General features: G+C 46.3%; 1 protein-coding gene and 1 long non-coding RNA gene across 2 annotated transcripts; both read left to right on the forward strand.

The window, feature by feature from the left end:
• The first annotated feature begins 2,009 nt into the window (after positions 1–2,009).
• Positions 2,010–6,781, forward strand: LOC143693901 (uncharacterized). Its single transcript, XR_013181896.1, has 2 exons — positions 2,010–3,059; positions 3,427–6,781. It is a non-coding gene; the product is annotated as an uncharacterized LOC143693901 (long non-coding RNA).
• A 1,688-nt stretch (positions 6,782–8,469) lies between these two features.
• On the forward strand, positions 8,470–14,200 carry LOC143693777 (uncharacterized). The gene is made up of 7 exons (XM_077176566.1): positions 8,470–8,641; positions 9,477–10,226; positions 10,748–10,812; positions 11,433–11,496; positions 12,182–12,257; positions 13,044–13,165; positions 13,705–14,200. Exons 1-2 carry the CDS (start codon positions 8,470–8,472, stop codon positions 10,157–10,159), a joined length of 855 nt encoding a protein of 284 aa, XP_077032681.1. The 3' UTR covers positions 10,160–10,226; positions 10,748–10,812; positions 11,433–11,496; positions 12,182–12,257; positions 13,044–13,165; positions 13,705–14,200.
• The last annotated feature ends 6,734 nt before the right edge of the window (positions 14,201–20,934 follow it).

Consider the following 20,934-nt stretch of genomic DNA (forward strand, 5'->3'; position numbering starts at 1 on the left):
GCTGGCGGCTCCCGCTGCGCAGGGCGGGCGCGGGATCCCCGCGGGGCCGCAGGGGGCGCTGTGGCGCAGCCTCAGGGGGGACGCGGCGATGGCGGCTGGGCCCAGACGGGAGGGGATGGAAGAGCGGCTTTGCTCCACAGAACCCGATCTAGGGCAGCCGATCTAGCAGGGCTCTCAGAAGCAGCAGGCTGTAACACAGGATGAGCAGAAATCCCGGGCCAGTGGGTGAGAATGTCTCAAAACTCTACGGCAATAACTGGAACCTGCGGGGTGTCCTGGCAGGGCAGGGGGATGAGGGGCCCAGTAACAGAAATGTTCCTGCTGGGTTATGGTGGTGGCAGTGAACTCCTTCCCCAAGTCACAGGTCAGACTGTCCTCCCACAAAGCCCAGCAGTGAGAGAGAGGCTGCCCCCAACTCCATCTCTTTTTAAGTGCCCCCCTCCCCGAGAGAGAACTCCCCAAAACCAAAGGAGTTCCCCCTCCCCTCCATCTCAGGCACCCAGCCATCAGCGCTTCTTAGCCTCTCACTGGGAAAAAAATCCACACATAACAAGGAAAAACAGAAAAAACCCAACCCCCAACAGTACAACACCACATATTGATCCATAATTGAATTAAATGAGCATTGCTTTGTTTGTAGAGATAAGCAGAACGGAGAATTCTTATGAGAAAAGCAGAAAATATTTTTCAAAGCTATGAGAAAAACAGTTAAAAGTGGCCACTCAGGACACATTGCAGCTTCAGAAAACACTTCTGCATTGCTAAACTGAAATTAATGCTTTCACAGATGTCTGCACAGGTCCCATGAATTTTTGGCTGTGCAGACTCAGGCTATTCTGTGCACGGAGAATGAACAAAACAAAGGCTGCAGCAACATGTCTGTTATAGACGAATAATGTGATAGCTGGCTCTCACAATTAAGAGATAGATATTATGTGTATGTTATGAGAATATGTCCCCCCATAGTCCTCTTTCCCCTCCCCCTTGTAATAGCCTCGGTAGTCACTTGGGGACTTGTTACTAAGAGGCATGACATGGCAACACCTGGCCTCCAACCACGATGTAAAAAAGTGATCTCCACCAATGGACTGCAGAGAAGGAATTTTCTGACAAAACTTTGGGAGGTGCTAAGGGTATAAAAGGCAAAGCACCCATTTTGTAGATGAGCAGGTGGCTGCTGGTCACGGAGACTCCCAGCACTGTAATTTTTCCTTATTCAGCCCTTTGTTGTACTTTTTGTTAAGGTTCAAAAAACCTTTGAAATTTTAAAAGTGAGTGTCGTTTCTCACAATGTCCAATACATTTTGTGGAAGCTACCTTACAATGCCACTTCTGGAATTCAATGCACAGACCACCTTTAACATGCACTTCTATTTTCCCAACATGCCTGTAATTCCACCTAAATGATGCAGTGATGGGGTGATGGGGCACAGTTGTGTTTGCCCATTAATCCCTAACACTAGAACATAATTCATGTTGATGAGGGGTAAGAAGCCTGGGATTTATTGATAAGTTCTTTTAGCATCACTGAGTTCCAGTTGAGCCTGGCTGAGAGCTGCCATATTACAGAGCAGGCAGCTGAAATTGGCTGCTGGAAACTAGTCTGGATGTTAACCACAGTAACATCAGTCTCATTTCTGTCACTAAGACTTTGAGTTTCTATCTGCAAGCAGAATCAAGTCAGATGACTCCATTTATATACATTCTTTGACACAACCTTGTCCACTATTTTGTGGTATTTTGGTCTTGTTTGAAAAATAGGAAAAGCCGACTGTAATATTTCATACCAGAGAGAAGTTAAACTCAAATAGAGAGTATTGAGAATCTACCTAGATTTAAGTAGGAAACCAGACTTAAGCTCCTATTTATGTGATGTTTTTTAAATGCTGCTAAGTGCCCAAGAAAGTTGGGTATTAGATCATACTAAGAAAACCAGATCCCATTCAGATGCTTTTGAATATTTTACTCCACTAAAAAAGTCCTTCTAAAGAGACTGTGTTGATGGCATATATTTCCTTCTGTGCACAAGGCTTCGGCCTCCGTTCCCTGCCTGCCCCAAGGCGCGTCCAGCCCGGCCCGGGCAGGGGGGCGGTGCTGCCACCTTGTGGGCACAGAGCGGTGCTGTGCACAGAGGGCAGCGGTGAAGCACAGTGAGGAGTGCAGAGGAGCGTGACCGGGCTTGAGGGGCCGCCGTGCGGGGCGGTGGCTGGGAAGAACGACAGCGGCGGGGCCGGTTTCGGCGGGCGGCGGAGGCGCGCAGGGGACAGAGCTCCCGTTTCAAGACGGGGAAGCGCCCGCGTACCAGGATCCTGCGTGAGCCGGGTCGGGCTCCAGCCGCACTCAAGATGGCGGCCGCGGCAGGACTCCGGCAGAGGCGTCGCCGCCTCTCCCTGCCGCGGTTCGCGGGGCTCCGGTGCCGCTGACCCCGCCAACCGTTTTCTCCCGCCGGGAAAAGCAGCAGAAAATGGCGCTGAGAGCGTCGGGACCGGGTTGAGGCAGCCAGCAAGAGAAACGCCTGTGTGAGGAGCGGGGGATGCTTAAGGGTACCACAACAAAGATGGCGGCTCAGCCGGGAGTGGCTTCTGCCAGTACCAAAGATTGCGGAGAGGAAATCCAGGAGAAACGGCTGCTGGCATCCTGGGCTTGCCAGGCAGGTTTTGTACTTGATTGCAAGGCAGTTTTCCTGCCTCTGCAGGGGGTGGCACCTGCATCCCACTGGAAAGGGGAGAGAAATAATTCCCCTCATTCCCTGGCCCAGCCCTGGAGTGGGAGCAGCTTGCCCTTATCCTGGAGTTCTCCTGCTCCTGCCCAGCATCCCTCTGGTACCCTCATGTGCTTCCCAAGCTCTCAGCACTGATGGATCTAAACAAGGAGAACAATCCCTGTTCCTTCTCTTCTCCATCCTTCATGTTCCTGGGCCCTGCATCTCCCTGGTTATTCCCTGTCTGACTCGTCATCTCCATCCCACCTTCTCCCTGGTCACATCTGAGCTTGAGATGTGTTTAGCAGCAAATCCATTCCTTTAAAGGAAGCCCAGTGCAAAGAGCATCCAGCTGCAGGTAAGTCTTCCTGCATTTCATTTTTCTCTGGCCACTTTTGGAGGGTTTCCCTCTGTGCTTTCCTGTGACCCAGATGTGTCCCTTCCTTTGTCCAGATCCAGTGCCAAAATATTGAACAACTGCTGAGTGGGGTCTGGGATGAGAATGGTTCTGCTAAAATGAGGGAAAGAATGCTAGAAGAAAAATGAGCTTCCTTTGAATGTCTGGAATAAAAGCACTGGGAAAGGGCACTTTTTAATTCAATTTGGTGCCACCTCCCCTTTTTTTATGGCTCATACTCCATGGTGAGCAATCTAAGCCAAAAGATGAAATGCAGGAGGCTTTGATTCTGCAGTGAACTTAACTTCCCTTTTCTCCTCTCTTTCAGGACAGGGAGAACCACTGAAGTTTTCCTGGCCTTGCCAAGGTGTTTGAGCTGCCAAACCCAAACTGGTCCTGATGATGGAGGACTTAAGAAATTACTCAATCCAGCTAAATGCTTTAAAAAGGGAGATGGTTTGGTTATAGAAATATTTCTGCCTGAGACTGGGAAGAGATTGGGAAAAGTTAAACCCCCCAATTCTGCATAACAGCACAAGGATTTTTTAATTCTTTGCCTTTTTTTCCCTTCCTTTGAATGGGTTTATTTGTTTCCCCTTGGAAGACTGCACACACAATAGGCAGATTTTTCAATTAAGCCATTTTTTCCCACTTTTAGTCTTCAATGGAGCCCAGGTGCCAATTGTTTGCTGCTTGGTTTCTGCCTTCCCTTTCCTGCCTACAGCTTAAGCCCTTTCTCTCCTTCCTGCTTTTTGGCCATCACTGGTCATGCAGATGATGCTGATGCAGATGGCTGATAAATAATTATCAAACAGCTTGGGAATGGTCTGTATCAGGTATCAGTGACATTAAAAAATGCAGTATATGGACCATCAAGCAATGAATTTAGCAACAGTTGGATAGTAACTAATCATTTTTCCTTTGAAGCCCTCTTCATAGCATATTTCCTTATAAAGAGAAAGCATTTGGTTTTTCTTTTAAAAAATACTACAAATCACCAGCAGCCAGCTTAAGTGAGCATGGCAGACTGACAAAGACATGGTAATGTTTTTTCTTTTAAATCCCTCACAAGCCCATCCCCTACTGGGGAGGCAGCTCAGCGAGTTTCAGCCCTCAGCTGCCATCCTGTGCTCATGGAGAGCAACCTCTCCAGCTGTCCCAGCCTCAGGAAAGCACAGAAGAGGGCTTTACACAGATCAGGGATTAAGCTAGACCCAGGTTGGGCTCAGCTCAGTCACCATGGCGCTGTCAGAGGCCTTAAACCCTTTTTCTATCGGATTGATTGATGGTGGTTGGGGTTCTGCCTCATGTGTTAAACATCAAACCAGAAGATAAAACAACAGCTAAAAGCCCTGCCCTGACATGTGCCTCACTCTGCACCACTGCTATGAGAGGAGGGTGAAAGACCCAGTCAGTTTTAGCTCTGTAAAGCAGCTGCAGAGCAGTGATGAGTGCCTGAATCACATCCCCTGCAGCCATCAGGGGAGTGAGGGCAGGGAAAAGGGCAGAGAAAGGGAAATAAAAAACCAACAGAGCCACCAAGACTGGAGGATGTGAGGATGAATCCAAAACTATGCTCTCCAAGAACTGAAAGAACACATTTCTTAAAACAAGACATCCAAACTGGAATGAGGCGCTTGCACTCTTTCCAGATCTTGCCAGCACCATAACTCATAAAAAAAAAAAAAAAGCCATCTGTGGAAATGGGATGCTCCTTTAAGCCTGGCAGAGACTTTCTCCAGCACCGCAAACCACCCTTCCTGTTGCTCTTCCTTTACCACTCAGGGCTGAGCCATGGAGACCTGCTTCTTTAGTGTGTGTGTGTGTGTGTGTGTGTGTGTGTGTATTTCAGGGGTTTTTTTAAACCAAGAAAAAAATCAATATCATATTTTAAAAAGAACCCCCAGAGCTTTGGGGAAAGTGGGCATAAATGTCAAACAAAACACAAAGAAAGACTGAGCTACTAAGGGATCATTCTTAGAGCAGCAGTGGTGGGGTGGGAGGGAAGAAATATAGCAGACAAATGTAACACCATTTAGGAGGGTTTATACACAATGTTTTCATTGCAAGCAGCATTTAGAAGTGACAATTTAGTGATTTATCATATCCCAGCGCACTCCTTCCCTGTCAAAGTGATGGGCAGAACCAGCAGAGCAGCTCTGAACACACTGTTCACTACAAGGCACCACCAGCAAATCCAGAACAGCTCCACCCTTGGCCAACCCTGTCCCCTTGGGCCTTCTGAGAAGCTGGGATTTAGGAAAAGGCCTTGCAGGGGAACAGTGTTTCAAATGTCAAAGGCTTTAAAAATATACAAGGCTATGAAAGAACATTTCAGGGTTTTTTTCAGCTGATTGTTTAGGAATTTACTTGGAATAAGCTTCTTCCCCAAGAGGGATTTCAATTCTACACATGGACAAAGAGGAGAAAACATGAATGCAGTGTTGAGACAGCTCTGTGCTGAGAGCAGTGGTTTTAAGGTAAGGCCCTTGTATATCCGGGAGGGTGAAACCTCTGTGTTCAACCCTCTGGGATCATCACCTGGGCTTCCTGTGCTTCTCAAGCTCTCAAAGTAAAATTGACCTACCAAACTCATCTTTGTCTCAATCCTAATCCCTGCATCATCCTTCAGGTGTGTTTCCTCACAATGAAATTGGAGTAGAAAATGCTTTAGGAGATGCTTTGCAGCCCCTTCTTCCCCAAAGGCCCAATCTGCTTTAATTTTTAGGAATGCTCTTCAAGCACAAGGTTTGGATGCAGCCAGTGAGACTCACATTTCAGAAGGACCATCAATGGCCTGATAAAGACACAGCACTTTGAAGCAGGCTGCTGGGACTGAGGAGGATATTTGAAAGCTGTTGACATGCAGTTCTAGCAGAAGTGCAAAATGAAATGTAATGTAGTAGAAGTGGAAAATGAAATGCTGTTAGACAAGGCTGCTGCCCAAATTGGCTCTGCCTGGATCCACGTGGCCTGCAGCACAGCCTTCTCCCTTTCTCCTCAGTGCCTTCTGCTCAGCACCGACCCAAACCTGGGCTATTTCAATTCCTGTCAGACACAGAGCAGCTGATGGGCAGCAAATGCAGCCTTCCCAAAGTGGCTGCCCATGGCCCGGCCTGCAGGGCAGAGCTCAGGGAGGAGGTGGCAGCTTCCTCAGTGGCTTTTCATGTCCTCTCTCTGCCATGCAGACACTGGCATGCATGGCACGGCTCTGTTTTGGCAGCCGGTCCCTTGGCAGGGCTGGGTGAGCACAGGGTGAGTACAGGGTGAACTCTGCTCCTTGCTGTGACACCTGGGCTGGCAGGGATGACACAGTGACCTCGGCCGGTCGATGCTGCCTGTGCCATCACCTGGCACTGACATGTTTGATGAAAATCCTTTGCTGGGATTTTTCTCCTGAGAAGCCTCAGAACAGCAATGGAACCAGTAACAATCTGCTGGCTGTGGAGTGTGGGCTGGAGATGGTTTAGCAACAGGGGCATCTTGGATTAGTCTCCTGTGCAGTGTTTCTACTTAATGACCAATCATGGTCCAGTTGTGTCGGGGCTGTGAGCAGTCCCAGGTTTTTATTATTAATTCCTTTCCAGCTTTCTGATGTCTCCTTGCTCTTTTAGTATAGTTCTAATATCTCATTTTCTTTTAATATAATAGAGATCATAAAATAATATTTCAGCCTTCTGAAAGGTGGAGTCAAGATTCTTGTCTCTTCCCTCGTCCTGGGGACCCCCAAACACCACCACAATCACCGTCTTGAGCTGCTTTGGGAAGTAACAAATTAATATAAAAAGCTTTAATTTTATTTTTAATTTTTAAATTTTTTTAAATTTATTTTTTATTATGATTTTTATTTATTTATTTATATTTTCTATTTTAATTTTTAAAGGTTTTTAATTTTAATTTTTATTTATTTTTTATATTTTTTATTTTAATTTTTTAAAGATTTATATTTTAATTTTAATTTATTTATATTTTTATTTTAATTTTTAATGGTTTTTATTTTGATTTTAGTTTTTATTTATTTGTTTATATTTTTATTTTAATTTTTCTAACGGTTTTTATTTTGATTTTATTTTTAATTATTTATTCATATTTTAAAATTTTTTTTTACTGTTTTTATTTTATTTTAATTTTTATTTATTTATTTTTATTTTAATTTTTATTTTAATTTTTGAACAGTTTTTATTTTTATTGTAACTTTTATTTATTTATTATTTTATTTTAATTTTTTACAGTTTTTGTTTTTATTTTAATATTTTTAATATTTTTATTATAATTTTTTATGGTTTCTCTTTTTATTTTTATTTTTATTTATTTATAATTTTATTTTAATTTTTTTTATGGTTCTTTTTTTATTTTAATTTTTTTATTTATTTATATTTTTATTTTCATTTTTTAACGGTTGTTATTTTTATTGTAATTTTTATTTATTAATTATTTTTTAAATTTTTTTTACTAATTTTTATTTTTATTGTAATTTTTATTTATTTATAATTTTATTTTAATTTTTTACGGTTTTTATTTTTATTTTAATTTTTATTTATTTATTTATATCTTTTAAATTTTTAACAGTTTTTATTTTTATTTTAATTTTTTGTTTATTTATATTTTTTATTTTAATTATTTAACAGTTTTTGGTTTTCATGTCCTTTTATTAAAAATAGAAAAATTACAATGCTGTAAAGTGCCGTAAAGCGCGACTGTCGTAAAAGGTGCCGCAAAGCGCGACTGCCGCAAAACTGGTCGTAAAGCGTGACTGTCGTAAAAGGCGCCGTAAAGCGCGACTGTGGCAAAACTGGTCGTAAAGCGTGACTGTCGTAAAAGGCGCCGTAAAGCGCGACTGTCGCAAAGGGTGCCGTAAAGCGCGACTGTCGTAAAAGGGGCCGTAAAGCGCGACTGCCGCAAAAGCTGCCGCAAAGCGCGACTGTCGTAAAAGGGGCCGTAAAGCGCGACTGCCGCAAAACGGGTCGTAAAGCGTGACTGTCGTAAAAGGAGCCGTAAAGCGTGACTGCCGTAAAAGGTGCCGTAAAGCGCGGCTGTCGCAAAACTGGCCGTAAAGCGCGGCTGTCGCAAAAGGCGCCGTAAACCGCGACTGTCGTAAAAGCTGTCGTAAAGCGCGATTGTCGCGAAAGCTGCCGTAAAGCGTGACTGTCACGAAACGGGCCGTAAAGCGCGACTGCCGCAAAACGGGTCGTAAAGCGTGACTGTCGTAAAAGGCGCCGTAAAGCGCGACTGTCGCAAAAGGTGTCGTAAATCGCAAATGCCGTAAAACTGCCGTAAAGCGCGACTGCCATAAAATTGTGCCATACAGGCTGGCGGCGCCCTGGCCGACACGGGGTGCCGTACAACATGGCAGCGCCGTGGCCGTCGCGGAATGCCGCACAAGATGGCGACGGCCGCCCGAGTGGGCGTGGCCGGGGCGGGGCGCCGTGTCGACGCGCTGACGTCATTAGGCGGAACTCTGCCTGCAGTGCGCCGATGCAGACGGCAGGGGGCGCTGCGCCTGCAGTTCGCCGATGCAGACCGCAGGGGGCGCTGTGCCTGCAGTGCGCCGATGCAGACGGCAGGGGGCGCTGTGCCTGCAGTTCGCCGGTGCAGACGGCAGGGGGCGCGGTATAAATAGAGTATAAAGTATAAACTATACAGAAGAAGAAATAAAAGCTCTACGTCACCTGCAGCTGTAGAAAATTTCAGGCTCCCATGGAGGAAATAGTTTTCCTAAAATCATTACGGTTTTGGGGTTTTTTGCACTCCCAGGTAGCCTGAACGTTTCTACTGCTGCTTTTTTATTCTAAAGCTAGAATGGAAAGCCAAGATTAAAAATATAGGGAAAGGAAAGGAAAGGAAAGGAAAGGAAAGGAAAGGAAAGGAAAGGAAAGGAAAGGAAAGGAAAGGAAAGGAAAGGAAAGGAAAGGAAAGGAAAGGAAAGGAAAGGAAAGGAGGAAGGAAGGCAGGAAGGCAAGAAAGAAAGAAAAGAAAGGAAAGAAAGGAAAGAAAGAAAGAAAGAAAGAAAGAAAGAAAGAAAGAAAGAAAGAAAGAAAGAAAGAAAGAAAGAAAGAAAGAAAGAAAGAAAGAAAGAAAGAAAGAAAGAAAGAGAAAGAAAGAAAGAAAGAAAGAAAGAAAGAAAGAAAGAAAGAAAGAAAGAAAGAAAGAAAGAAAGAAAGAAAGAAAGAAAGAAAGAAAGAAAGAAAGAAAAGTGAAAAAGGAAAGGAATGAGTGAAAAAGGAGGAGTGAGAGTGTAAAAGGGGGTGAAAAACAGAGTGAAAAAAAGAAAAAAGAGTTGGAGTGGAAAAGAAAGGACATTCGGGAGGGGCGGTGCTGCCTAAGGTGCTTCCGCGCCCAGGAGCAAAGGAGCCGTTTGATCCCCTGGCGGGACCGCAGCTCCCGGTGGCGGAGAACGGAGCGGTGGCTGTCAGTTCGAGACTACAACTCCCGGCAGGCCCTGCGGCCGTAAAGCGCGGCGTCTGACGCAACGGCCGACGCGCCATATGAATGGCTGGTGGGCCGAGGCGGCCGCGTGCCGGGGGAGTGGGCTGGGCGCGGGGAGCTCCCGGCGCCTGTGCCACGCGGGACGGAGCCGCGGCAGCGACGCTGGAGGGGCGAAGCCTCCGTCCGGCCGCCCGCACGGAGCCGAGCGGCGCGGAAGGGGCGTCCGCCCGGCGCCTCGGCCTCGCTCAGCGGTCCCGGTGGCGGGGGCTCGGCTCGGGCGGGGCGCGCTGCCGCCCGCCGATGGCGGAGCGCCGGGCGGTGCTTTGCTGCCGCGGGCCGGGAGCTGCAGGAGCCGCCCCGGGCGAGCGGCGCCGGGCGCTGCCGCGGTCACTGTGCGGCGGCTGCCCTCGGGCTGGCGGAGGCGCGGGAGCCGCCGAGCTGCAGCGTCTCCCTCGGGCCGCTGCCGCTGCTGCGGGCGGGGGCGGACGAGCGGCTGCGGAGGCGGCTCCGCGGCGGGCTCAGCCTTGCGAGCAGAGAGCGCTCGACATCGCTGGCATGACACGGCTGCTGAGTGCCTCAGTGCTCGTGGCTCTTCCTTCCACGCAAACAGATGGAGCGGCATCGCTGAGCAGTAAAACCCAGCGATGGCCCGGAGAATGGCGAGCGCAAGGAGCGCCGGGCAGGATCCTTCTGATGGCACAGGTGCGATCGGCAAACTCAGCCCCTTGTGCCCCTGCCCTCCCGACCCCCAGGGGAAATGCTCTCCAGCCTCGGGCTGCTGAGAGACAAAACGTGTGATTTGACACTAGGGTCCGGAAAAGGTTTCCGTTTAGATTAGCAAATGCCTCAATCGTTCTTGGTTACATCCTAGGATCGGTTTTAGGCAGTGACTTTCTACCGCTTGTCGGATTTTCTTGTGCAGTGGTAAGAAAACAGGCAGGTCTGATACTGGTTTCGCTTTTTTTCTACTTCATGTTCCATGAGCTGCTTTTATCCAAGCAATTGTTTTAAAGTTCTGCTGTAGGCATTTATGGTTCACTTTTTTTTTCTTTGCAGCACCCCTGACTTTTTTTTCTCTAAATCGGCAGTAAATATAGCTGAGTAAAATTACCTTGGTTTTCTTCCTTCTTTTTTAACTGAAATGTTTTTATTGATAATCCTATTTGAATATGCAGAACACGTGGGTATGTCCTGTAATATATCCTAGCTTTTCTTGTTTACAGGGTACTCAGAAAATCTGTCTCCCTTAGAGTCCCACAAAACCATTCTCAGTGCAATCTCCATTAAGGTATGGATTGACAAATAAGCCACCATCAGCTGAGATATTTGCCTGTGTACCTTTTCCTGGAATTCAGAGCTTGCGTTCTGTGCTTTTTATGATAAACCTATCAAACTTGTAAAAATGGTTTTACAAGTCTTAATCATTGAAGGCAGCAAGCAGTGGTTTTAAAGCCTGTTCTTGACCAGACAAAGGGGAAAAGTGTGAATTTGATGCTGAACTTGTCCTTTTTCATTTGACTTGCCTTGAATTATTTAGGAAGAGAGAGCACTAGAAAAAAGAGAGAAATAGAATTGGTTCTTGAGCCCTCCTAAAATGCTCCCCGTGATTCTGTGTGGAGCCCAAGTGAAGGGTGATGGAACAGAGCCCTGTGCTTTAGAAGGAAATCAATTTCAACCTGATCTCCACCCTGAGTCTCCCTAATTTCTGTTTTTAAAATGCAAACTCAGTTTAGGAAGTGTTGGGAGTTAGTATTTTGGGGAAGAAATGGCAGTTGCACAAACCGTTCCATTTCCCAGAGGCTCTGGGAAGGATTCATTTTGTAAGCGCTGTAACTGCCATCGGTTGGTGCTTCGGGGTTGGAATGTGCACTTGCCCTCCTATAAAGCACTCGTTCATTTGCATTTCAGTGCCAGGAGTCTGGAGAAACTGGAGAAGAGCCCAAGAGACATTTTTCATCCTGAGATACAAAAGGTAGGAAGGGACTTTTCTTTGTTTGGTTCTTTTTCTTTATGATTTCCTGGAAATAGAAGTAATTAAGTATAGATACTACTGGTTTGTCTCTTCCAGTAGCAGATAATAATAATAATAATAATAATAATAATAATAATAATAATAATAATGTGATACTGCTTGAACTGTCTTTATCCATTGAACTGGCCATTTCAAATCCAAACTTCTAAACACAAATAAAACCATCATCCTTGTAGAATCTTTAAGAGGAGGGGGCTAAAGATGCTGTTTTTGTTGACAGGATTTATTGGTTCTTGAAGGGCAAGAGGTGAGTACAAGCCTGATTACTTCTAGCTCACAGACCCGTCCAGTGAATACAGCTTTGTATTTTAATGGGCTTATGGTGACTTGGAAATCAATTGCTTATTACAGTAAAAATAAGTCATGTTTTTTTGAACATGACAGCAAAAATATCTTAAAGCACCAACTTAATAATAATAGATCACCAATTTAAGGAAATAATTTTATGCTATACTATCAAAGTTTAAAGGTAAATCATTATGTATTAGGAGGTGGTATGAGATGTATGTTCTAATGCATAGGATGTATACAAAGATACACACATACGTGAAAGTCCTTAGAGGAAACAAATTTTCATGTCTTCTGTTTGACTGTTTACCATATGATAGTTGGTTTTATGTCCCAGGGATCGGTGAATTTTAAATTTGGAGTCCTCTGTGCTATGGATGGTCAGCTTACAGATGATGAAATGTTCAGTCATGGTGAGTATTTCACCTTCTCCTTAATTGTTTTGTTCACCTACTTAAAAAAAAAAAAAGCAAGATTAAAAAAAAAAAAGTAGGCTTATTGTTTTTTACCCCGTTATGTCTGTATCCTCCGTATTTGCTGGAGCTCTGCTTACCCAAGCTTTGGGTAAAACAAGCTTTGGGTTCCTTCTGTCCCACTGGGAGTTGCCCAGTTTGGTTGCATCTGGTGAAATTCACCCTGAGCCCTTACAGAACCAGCTCAAACCACGTGAGAGCCATTCGCAGCTCTCTCAGGACACCCGGAGGAGGATGGGTGACGTTTCTGAGCATCTGGCAAGTGCACTTCTATCAAAACCCGGCCTGTGACATTGCTGGGGAAAACCCTTCTGTATCCTGAAGGGTTCCTCAAACTCTGTTGAGGATCCAGTTAGCAGTTGCTCACCTGGAGGGTTCCAGCTCCTCAAGCTAACACTTGTACTCTTGCCATGTAGTTTAGATCTATTGTAGTTTTGTTATTTTGCAAGATTTTATGTCTTTGGACAATAACGTGCATTTCACTCTTTGGAACCTCTGGGATCATTCCTTGGTGCAGCAGCACCTAATGGGACACTTGGCTGCTGTGCTGAAGGGCTTGGTTACTGGAATTGTAAATCCCGGGGAGTTTGTCAGTCTTCTGTCCCCAGGGAGGTGTCACGCTTTGTTCACCGTTGCTCTGTTTGTCGGGTGCTGCTTCTCGTCGGAGGTATTAACTTCAAACTGCCCTGTTCTTTTTTTAACTTTTTTTCCTGGTTCTCTCCGTAGGGCAGGGAAGGACTCTCGTATCCCGGTCGTCAGACTCAGCGCTGCCCGAGAAGATACAGAGACTGTAAAAATCATAAGGAGCAAATGTGACTGCAGAGGAAACAAACTGGAGAGAACAAAAGGTGATATTGTTCTCCTTCCCCTGGATTAGAAACATCCACTGCGCTTTGATGCCGGTGGCTGCCAGGGGCTCGTTAGGTCTCTTTAGGCAGGTGTAGGTGTTCACTTGTAGGTTTTCTCTCTGGACAAGTCAATTCAGACTTTGCTAAGCTTATATTTGAAAATTACTCTCTAGTTCAGTCCAGCATGACATTTTTGAATGTTGTAAAAAAACCATGTTACTTGGAAATCGCCAATGATGAGAAGCTTTAGGGAAAAATAAGATTTTGGGGTCGGGAGATAGGGGTAGAATTTTGTGGGGATGTTTGACTGAAATAAAGCACACCTTAGGCTGGCCTGGCACACTTGCAGATCCCCTATCCAACAGGAGTGCTTAGATTAGCCTGGGTGCTGCCCATTGTTTCTGTAGGAATAAATGTTTCCTGGCCTTCAGAAGTAAGCTGCTTTGAAAACCTGGAAGCTGCAGTACAGTGACAATCCACGTGCTTGGGATTCAAAGGAGATTTCAGAAGGGTGATGGGCTTTTGTCTTTTCCTACAAGTCCATGTAATCCTACGGAGGAGTTTTTAATTGCGTGCTGCCGAGTCATCCATCAGAGCCCTGTTGTACCGATCATCGTGCAAATACAAAACAAAAAATCAGAGCCTGTCCCAGCCCTTAGAGCCCAGCCCATTATTTCCTCAGGCTGCCTCTGTGTGCCATTGATACTCACCACGGGAGCGAGCTGAGGGTGGCTGCAGCTGTTGGGAGCAAACTCCTTCTCGGCACACAGCAATAGAACTGGGACGACGCCTGGGCCAGCGCCTCTCTGCTCTCGTCTCCCCAATCTCCAGCAGAGCAGCTCCGGCCCATCCGGGTGTGCGTGACCCAGTTCCCGATGGTCTGAACGCGCTGGGCAGCGCTCGGCTGCTGTGGGGGTTCAGGGAAGGCAGAGTGTGCATCATCATCCTCCTGAACCTACAGACAAACCCAAGGGAGAAGCCATAGGGTGGCAATCAGTCGCATCCATGCTAAATAAAACTTGCAGGTGTTTGTAAGGATTGTTTCTGCTTGTTCTTTGTTGTGCTTCTGTGCTTAGAAAGCGTCCCTTGAAAATGAGTTCAGTTCATCACTGGAAACTTTGTTTGCAGACCCTCACTGAGCAGAATTTGTTGCAGACTCGGTGCACGCTGTGCTGCCCTCCTGGGAGTGTGAGGAGCTCCAGCGTGCTACTTTGTGCTTTAGGACACTCTGAGGGATTTATTCCTTTTGGGATCCACGATGAGAATTCCCAAGAGAGGTAGTAATAAGGTATGAGATTGGGAAAAAGCCTGTGTCCTTGGAATGTTGTTGTTGTCAAAAGTTAATTTTTCCTTCTTCCTTAGCCAGTAGTCAGCTTTTTGTTTTATTTTTTGTGGTATCAGTATTGGATTGTTTAAAAAATTGCTTCAAAAGAACTGCAGTGGCTGGCCACCAGGACCTTGTTCAGATTTGCCTATTTGCTTGTAGCTAAAACGTTTCCATATTGTTTATCATTCTATTGAAGAAACTGCTGCCCAGTCAACTAAGAACTGAACATCTCTCTGTCTGGGACATGGGGAGAAGATTTAGGTCATGTCTTTGTTTCCAGAAAAAAGTTCCAGTGTAGTTTCTAACTAGAGGAAAAGGGGAGGTGAAGACTTGGGGCTCTGATGCCGTTGGGGGCACCCCGAGGTGCCCAGGAGAGGGAGCCCCACTGCGGTGCAGGAGCCGGTATGTTATCACGTACTAGAGAGCAAATTATAAATAGAAATATGAAAATTGTAAATATAAAAGTATTTTTTAAATAGTTAAATAAAACGGGCTTTTCTACTTGTCAATAGGCAGGGTTTTCATTGTAAAAATTATGAATAGAAACAATATGAAGGAAGAAATCTAAGTATAGAAATATATCATAAATACAGATCAAGTTTAAAATTAGAAGAAAAAATCAGTTGCAGCAGTAGATACAATACATAATATAAATAATAATTTAAATACATGTCTAGAATTTTATAGATATTATCTATAATGCTTAATATATTGCATCAAAAGAAACTATTACTATAAATGTGAATATAATTAGACAACGTATTCAAATGCTTCAATACCGTTTAAAAGAAGGCTTTTATTGTATTTATTTGGTTAGAGATGGGGTTTTTATTTGGAATAACAGCAGTATTCTAGAAATATAAATCTAATTATAGAAAGATACAATCGATAGAGGAGGATATTTCTAAAAACACAACCGAACGCCGCCGCCTTCGGGGGAATCGCACGAGCTCGGCCGAAGCGAGGCGAGAGCGGCCGACCCTGACGGCCTCGAGCGAACCGAGGCGAGGCTTCCGAGGCTGCCTGAAGCGAAGCGAGCCGAGCTCGGCCGAAGAGGCGAATGCAGGCGACAAGAGCCGACAGTAGCCGAGTTTGGCCGACAGTAGCCGACTCGAGCCGAGCGTCTCCGGAGCGAGCCGAGCTCCGCCGAGCGCCGCAGCATCCCGGGCAGGGCGAGGCGCCGGGCCGGGCTCGAGGTGCGGCCGGGGCTCTGGGAGTCTTCCCCGCCTGTCCCTCTCTCTAGCCCTCCTTCCTTCTCCCCGTATTCGCCTTCTCTCGCTCCCTTTCCCCTATTCCCTCTCCCCCCACCAACCCGGCTCCTTCCTGTCCTGTCCCTAGCCCGCTACTCCCTTCTGTTCCCCCTCTCTCCTTCCTCTGTCCAGCCTCCCTGTACCCCCGTCCCGGGCTCTCCCTTCCCGTCCCGCTTTCCTGCACAGCCCGAGCTCCCTCGCCGCCCTTTGTCATGCCCTGCTCTCGCTCCTCTCTTCCCGTGCCCCCTTTCCTTCTTTGCCCCGCAGCCGCGGGGCTCGGGCTGCCGGAGAATAAAGCCCCGAGGGCCGGAGCCCGGCGCCCCTGGGCCCTTGCGGGAGTCCCCGCGCGGGGCCGGAGGCTCTCGGCGGATCCCCCCGTGCCGCTCAAGCAGCGCGGCCGACAGCGCCGGAGCTGCGGCTTTGCCGGCATCGCGCTGAGAGCGGCCCCCGCTCCGTGCCGGGCCGTCCCCGCCGTCTGTGCCGCTCCCTCTCTCGCTGCCCCTGGCCCGGGACAGCGAGGCTGGGCAGGAACCTCAAGCCTTCTGGGGGCTGCCCCCCCCTTTCTTGTTGCAGCAGAATCCCTTGCTGGGGCCATGCACGTGTGGGAAGGGCTTGGGGGAAGCGCTGCGCTGCTGTCCGGGGCAGTCGGATTCGTTCTGAGCCTTCTTTGGGGGTCAGGGAAAGGCGGGGTGAAGGCTCGGGGCTCTGATGCCGTTGGGGGCAGCCCAAGGTGCCCAGGAGAGGGAGCCCCACGGCGGTGCAGGAGCCGGTGGGGGGCGGGCGAGGGGCGGGGGTCACGCTGGGTGCCGTCCCCCAGAGGGACCCAAAGCTGCCACCAAATGCACAGGGAGGGGTGAGTGGGTGTAGGATGCTAAAACCTGGCAAGGCATTCGGTTTTCTAGGTATTGCTAAAGAATAGGAATTGGTCTCTAAACTCAGCTGGGGAGAAACCCTCGCTATGCACTCATTTGTTTACAGGAATGTAGAAGGTTCCGACTGGAGATGGGTTGTAGTTCTGAAGATATTGCCGTGAGGTTTTGATCTAGGAACGGACCGAGCTGTGCCCTGGAACCCCCAGAACAGCTGCAGGGGCTGAAGGCGATAGAAAGGGCTCTCTGGCACCTTTTGCCTCCGTTCTCTGCCAGCGCCCAAAGCGTGTCGCAGTCCCGGAAGAGGCGCTTGTCATCCCGAGAGCCAAAAGAAAGACGTGTCAAATCCCAGCTCTGCCTTGTGTTTCGTGTGGGTTTTTTACTTGGTATTGATGTCATTCCAGAGAGCAAGGAAAGAAGAAATGTGACCGGTTCCCACTATTGCTGTGTGAAGGCTTTTTGAACGGCTGCTGTATTTATATTGTCTTTCCCCACTCCAAGCTTGACTTTTGCCCTCGTTTTTCGAGCTCTGCTGCATTGGGTGTCCCAAGGAGGGCGGGGTTCCTCAGCAGGGCTCTTAGGAGGCGGCGCTGATTCTGCTTTTTCTGAAGGCGTCTCAAAGCGTGCTACCAGAATGACAGTTTTGTGCCCTGGAAAGCTTTCCCTCAATGCCATCAGCGCACGTCCGTGTCTGAATTGTGGAAGCAGACGGACTAAGAACAGCCAGCACCCGGAGCAGATTTCTGTTGGCTCTGTGTCTGTGAGAAGCGGGCTGTGTGCTGGACGGGGAGAGGCGCTGTTGGAGAGTGGCATCAGCGCCAGGTGTGAGCTGTGAGGATGATGGGGGGCTCGGAGCAGCCCCAGGTGTGAGCTGTGAGGATGATGAGGGGCCGGCTCCTGCCGGGGGGGCGAGGCTGTTTTAGGGGGAGGCTTCGCCTCAGCTGCCTTTTGCATGGAGCTGCTGCGTAGAGGGGTTCATGGGGGGGCTCCCGGGGCTGTCTCATGGAAGGACTGCGAGAGCTTCTGGCAGCGTCTGGGCGAACACCTGGATACGCGCTTGGATCCGCGGAGCATCGCTTCAAGGAGGTGCCGAGGGACGAATCTTTGTGCCGGGAAGCAGCAGCCGAACGGGTGAGCGCGTGTGGATTTGGAGCGGGGATTTTGGTCCTTTCCCTTTTCAATTTGATCTTGGCAGCCGCCCCTCCCCGGTTCCCCAGGAACAAAAAGGGAGCTTGTGAAGACAAAAGAAATGAAGGAGAGGCAAGCAGCTACTCTCCTAATATTGTCTGTGTTTGAACTGAGAGGGATCCGCCTTCACCTGCGGTTCGAAGGGTGTTGATTGAAGGAAAAGCTGCCTTTTCCCGGCTGTTAGGGGTATCCCAGGGGTGACAGGGAATCCCTGCGTTCCATTTGAACGGGAATGGGCAAAGTATTGTTGTCATCGGATGGCTTTGATTTGAAGGCAGCCAGCCCATTTTCATCATCCTAAGGTTTAAATGGAGGGGACAGCGCTGGTGTCCCTCCTTTGCAAGGGTTTGAATGGAGGTCAAAATCCCCCTTTGCCCATGGCTTGAAGGATTGCATTGGAGGAAAGCCCCTTCTTTTCTGCGCTCCTAGGGGATGAACTTGAAGGGGAGAAGCCATTTCTTTGCCCTTGTTGAAGCGAGGTGAGCGCCGCCCGCGGCGTCAGGTGGTGACGATAAAGGTTTGGTTTGAATCGAGTTCTGTAGTCGGATATTTTTTTTGCCGGGCTATTCTGTTTTTAAAGGCGTGCAATGGTTTCTACGGGTCGTTGCGTGAAGCAGCGGCTCGGATTTTAATTCTGTCGCCGTGGCTTTTATTAGCGTGGGCGTGTAGCGTTTGTTTCGGTGGGTTCGAGGTGGCGTCGTGTCGTTAATAGCAGCGGGGTTTTTAAAATCTCTCTAATTGCGTTTGTGTTTATCGTCTTCCAGGGCTTTTATTTGTTTGGTTTGTTTGATTGTAGTGTATGTTTTATTGTTACGGATCATTTGGGAGATATTGTTAATGGTTACGTTTCTCTTTCGGCTTTGTGTTTATTTCTGGGTGGTATTTTTATTTTTATCGAATGAGGCTCTATGCGTTTATTCTTCAGTTGGGAATAATTTTTTTGTTGTAAATTAAAGTTGATTTGGTTTGGGGGACTTTTTTTTTACAAATTTATTTTCTTTCTTTCTTTCTTTGTTTCTTTTTTTCATTTTTTGTTGTCCTTTGACGTATTTGGTGGTTGTTGATCAGTTTTATTTTTGGGAACGTGGGTATTTATATGGTGGGTCTTTTTAAGTAGTTTTTTTTTATTTGGGTAGATATTTTCTTATTTTTTAGTGGTTGAGTTTTTTTTTTATTTCATTAATTAGTTCGCTTTCTAAAGTTCTTTTGGCAGAGTATTGCTTATTCTTTGAGTTAGTGTAGATGTAGAATTTTGGTTATTTTTTTAATAACGTTCAGGGTCAGTGGCACTGTTCGGAGTTGAGTGAGTTGGTTTGGGTTTTTTTAGAGGTTTTTGTGATTTGCTGCGTGTGTTTGTCAAGGGTTTTCTTTTCGTTTGGTTCCATGTTTCTGATGTGATGAGAACTGTTAGTGCAAAGAGTGTTGTGTGTTTTTTTCGCTGGCAGTTGTTTGGCTGGTGGAGGTATCTTGATGGTTTTGGAAGACATTGGTGGGAATTCGATGCTGTTTGTTTGGTCCTTGTATTTAGGAATTGGATTTTAAAAGTAAAATTCTAAGGATAGCTATCTTTAAACAAAACAAGTAGGTGTGTAGGAATGGGAATAAACTTTTATTTTGATCTATTCGATCTATATTTAAAATTTAACAGGTAACATAAGTAATGTATATTCCAATAAGATATTGTATTTTTTAATAGAGTATTGCGTATGTTTGTAGATATATCAATAGAGATGATAAATATAAACACAACTCAAACGAGATTTTAGATATAGAGATGTATTTCGAATCTATGCAGATATATATATAAAATTATTAAAGAATTGTAAATATTAAGTGACATAAATCCATACAATACATAATGCAAGTAATACTTTATATGTTTTATTATATTATAGGAAATAACTATAAAATAGCTATAAATATAGTACATCAATATGATATAATATATGAAAAATTATAGATATGGAAATATAAATACAACAATATTTTTTAAAGTAGTTGAAAATAAAGGATGCTTTTGTTTATTATTGGGCAAAAGCAGGGGTTTTATTATAAAAACGACAAATAAAAATAATAGGTAGAAATCTAATTGTAAAAATATCTCATGAATACATAAAGATTTATAGAAAATGGAAAATATTAGAAAAAATAAGTTGTAGCAGTAGATATGGTACACAATAAAAATAATAATTTATCTATATTATGTGAATATTATACATATTATATGTAATTATGAATAGAATGCATCAGTATAAACTGTGAATATAAATGTGAATATAATTATGCAAGCTATAAATATAAAAATATTTCAATATCGTTTAAAAGAAGGGTTTTTTGGTATTTGTTTGGTTAGAGACAGGATTTTTATTTGGAATAATAAAAGTATGATAGAAATCTAAATCGAAGTATAGAAATATGCAATCAATATATAATGATTTTGATAAAACCACAAAATATAAATAAATACAGATAGTAGGAATAGACGTAATAGATTGTATAAATGACGTAACACATCAATGTCCGGTATAAATATGTGTGTGAATAGAGCTAGGAAAACTAGAACTATAAAATTTATTTACAGAAGGTTTGAAAGAAAGGGGGCTTGTTTGGTTCTTGTTGGGTAAGAGGAAAGTTTTTGGCATTTATTTTTAGAGGAGTTTTTGGGGGGGATCGCCCCTGTTCTTTTTTGCCGCCTTGGCCGCCCGCAGCCCCAAGGCGCGCGGCGCCCCCGGCTGGGGTGGGCGGCAGTGCTGCCGCCTTGTGGGCAGAGCGCGGTACTGCAGCCCGCCGCCGCCAGGCAGCCCTCTTGGGCGTGGCGCGTGGCGGAGTTTGTTTGACCGTCTCAAAATGGCGGCCAAAAGGGCGGGAAAGCGGAGGCCCGCGGTGTGTGTATCAGGACTGCCTGCACGAAACACCGACGCCGGCGCGGCCCCGACGGGATTTTCTGTAGGGTTTCAGGTGTACCCGACACGGGCTGTGGGCTCAGCGGCGCCGAGAGCGGGCCTGTTTCGGTGGGTTTCTGACAGGCATCTGCGTAACCGCCTCTCTCGGCCTAAGGGGGGGGGGGGGGGGTCCTCTCTTGGCCGCCATCTTGAGAGCGGCGTGTCGCCAATGTCGCGGAATTTCTTTGACCTT

Source organism: Agelaius phoeniceus, chromosome 4 (genome assembly GCF_051311805.1).
Source record: "Agelaius phoeniceus isolate bAgePho1 chromosome 4, bAgePho1.hap1, whole genome shotgun sequence".
Taxonomy (NCBI): domain Eukaryota; kingdom Metazoa; phylum Chordata; class Aves; order Passeriformes; family Icteridae; genus Agelaius; species Agelaius phoeniceus.